Genomic DNA, 2,081 nt, shown 5'->3' with positions numbered 1-2,081 from the left:
CGAACTTTGTGATCAAGGACGAAACGGATTCAAACCCAGAATTCTAAACTTCACAAAAGAGTTTAGGAATTTATCTTTTTTGAACCGGTTAGATATGTTCTTGTAAAATTGGTTAGCAATAGTAGATTATCTAAAGATTACTCACTTAGATGCGTCTATGAAGTATATGATTAGCGATGCTATGCTAAGAATAAATACCAGTACAACCTGAAACAAGATAAAGGATAAAGAAATAAATTGTTGTTCTCAGGTACTACATTTATATATCACTAATAATAACACCGTGGATGGAAAAGGTTATTAGAATTGAAGTCAATAAGGTAGCACACCTTCTCAGGCACGAATGACTAGTATGAAACATATTAGAAGCAGAGACAGGAGTTAAGAGGAGTAGAGTTTAGATTAAATTACTGTTTACAATTAAAATTTTTTAGAGAAATGTAAAGATTAGCTCAGTATAGGATATAGTGGAGGTGCATATTCAACCAATCTTAGGATCCTATGATGATGATGTGTGTTCTAGGTTTTCAGGAAATACCTGGATTGGGACGACAGGAAGGACTCAGAAACGATGCCATATGATGATAATGAATCATTAATAAAAATAGGTGATTCATTAGTAATTAAATGTAATAAAACTCCAATATTTTGATACTTTCGCTTTGTAACATCCTTAATTAGATGTAAATGCAAATTATTAAAATAGAATAAGAAGAGGGCTGCAACCCATTGACCTTTTAAACCAACCCGCTGTGTAAGAGCCGCAGATAAAAATGCGGCCCAATAACTATGACTTCAACAGCAAAAGTTCTATTGTAGTATTAGTAAGAGTAAAATATCTAAAATAAAGAATTGTATTATAAAAAAGTCATACAAGCCCGTTGTTCATTAATTTGGATTGAAAAGCTTTCGAAGCATTTGCCGAAACGAGTTGACCTAGATTTTTTAAGCGGAAAATTCAAGATCACTGTTCACTCTTGTGTATGTAAAACCCAGAATCAATAGCTTAAGAATCTATCAAGAATTCTTATTCTTTTTCGTGAGCATGACGTCAACAAGCTCTGCTCCTGTGGATAGGACACGACTTTCTGACGACTTACGACCATTTGAAATTTCTGAGATTAGACCCAAAGACTGGGATTTTCTTGTCGTTATAGGGGGTTGTTATTGCATAAAGCATAGACTGTATAAAATGGCATATACTACTTATCAACTTTTTATACAATTTTTTACCATTATTATTGAATTTACTAGTTAAGAATTTCTGTTGACCTGATTTTAGAGATGTTATACGTACTTGTACGTATCTCCAGTAAAAACCACGTTAAATGACAATAACTTATACGCTGTTAAAAACTTAAGAAATGTTTAGTAGCGGAGATTAATTAGAAACACTAAAAATAAATTGACCAGATTTCTAGAATCTCTAATGTTTAGCAAACCTATGTACTTTCACGCAATTGTTTATTATCATTGTCTTGGTAAGGTAAAATAAATAACCCTAATTGATTTAAAGTAAGTACAGAAAACTATTTTAAAAAATTTTTTGGAACATTTATAAACCGTTCATCCGAAACAACTTGAAAAGAATGAAATTTTGCAATCCATTTTGTATCTGTACTGTTTAACAATAACAAAGGAAAACCATTCCGGGTGTTGGAGCGTTGAATAAAGAAAATGCCGTTGTTTTTATAAAGTGGCATTTAATTATATAACAACTTCCTGTAGATGAAAACTCTACAGGCCGCACATTTCGCGACTCCGGCGTACAGGACAAAATAAGTTTCTAAATAACTTAGCAATTTAATTTTAGACTGTTGTCTATTTAAAACACCCAAGTATGTCACCCAAGAGATATCAAAGGTGCGAAAAACGCTGCTTTACATCGACTACACCTAGGCATACTGAAAAAACTTTTTTCAAAAACAAAAATAAAATAAATATATACTTATTAAGGTACTCTATCTCAGATTCGGAATTAATATTATTACTGTTGGTTAACAACAACAAATTTAATAAAATTGTTATAACAAAATTTATTATTATCTATTAAATTGGCCTACCAAGCTCATTACACTCTC

At 31.6% G+C, this 2,081-nt stretch overlaps 1 protein-coding gene across 1 annotated transcript in view; it reads right to left on the bottom strand.

The window, feature by feature from the left end:
- The window catches only part of LOC108734332 (calcium-activated potassium channel slowpoke), a 68,248-nt gene that overhangs the window by 56,529 nt on the left and 9,638 nt on the right, over positions 1-2,081 (bottom strand). The window contains exon 2 of the mRNA XM_025973115.1: positions 146-207. Within this exon, the coding sequence (XP_025828900.1) occupies positions 146-207 (62 nt within the window). The remainder of the gene's footprint in view (positions 1-145; positions 208-2,081) is intronic.

This window comes from Agrilus planipennis, unplaced genomic scaffold (assembly GCF_000699045.2).
Source record: "Agrilus planipennis isolate EAB-ADULT unplaced genomic scaffold, Apla_2.0 scaffold83, whole genome shotgun sequence".
In the NCBI taxonomy this organism is placed as follows: domain Eukaryota; kingdom Metazoa; phylum Arthropoda; class Insecta; order Coleoptera; family Buprestidae; genus Agrilus; species Agrilus planipennis.
Note: the sequence above shows the minus strand (reverse complement) of the source record. Positions and strands in the feature narration are given on the sequence as shown.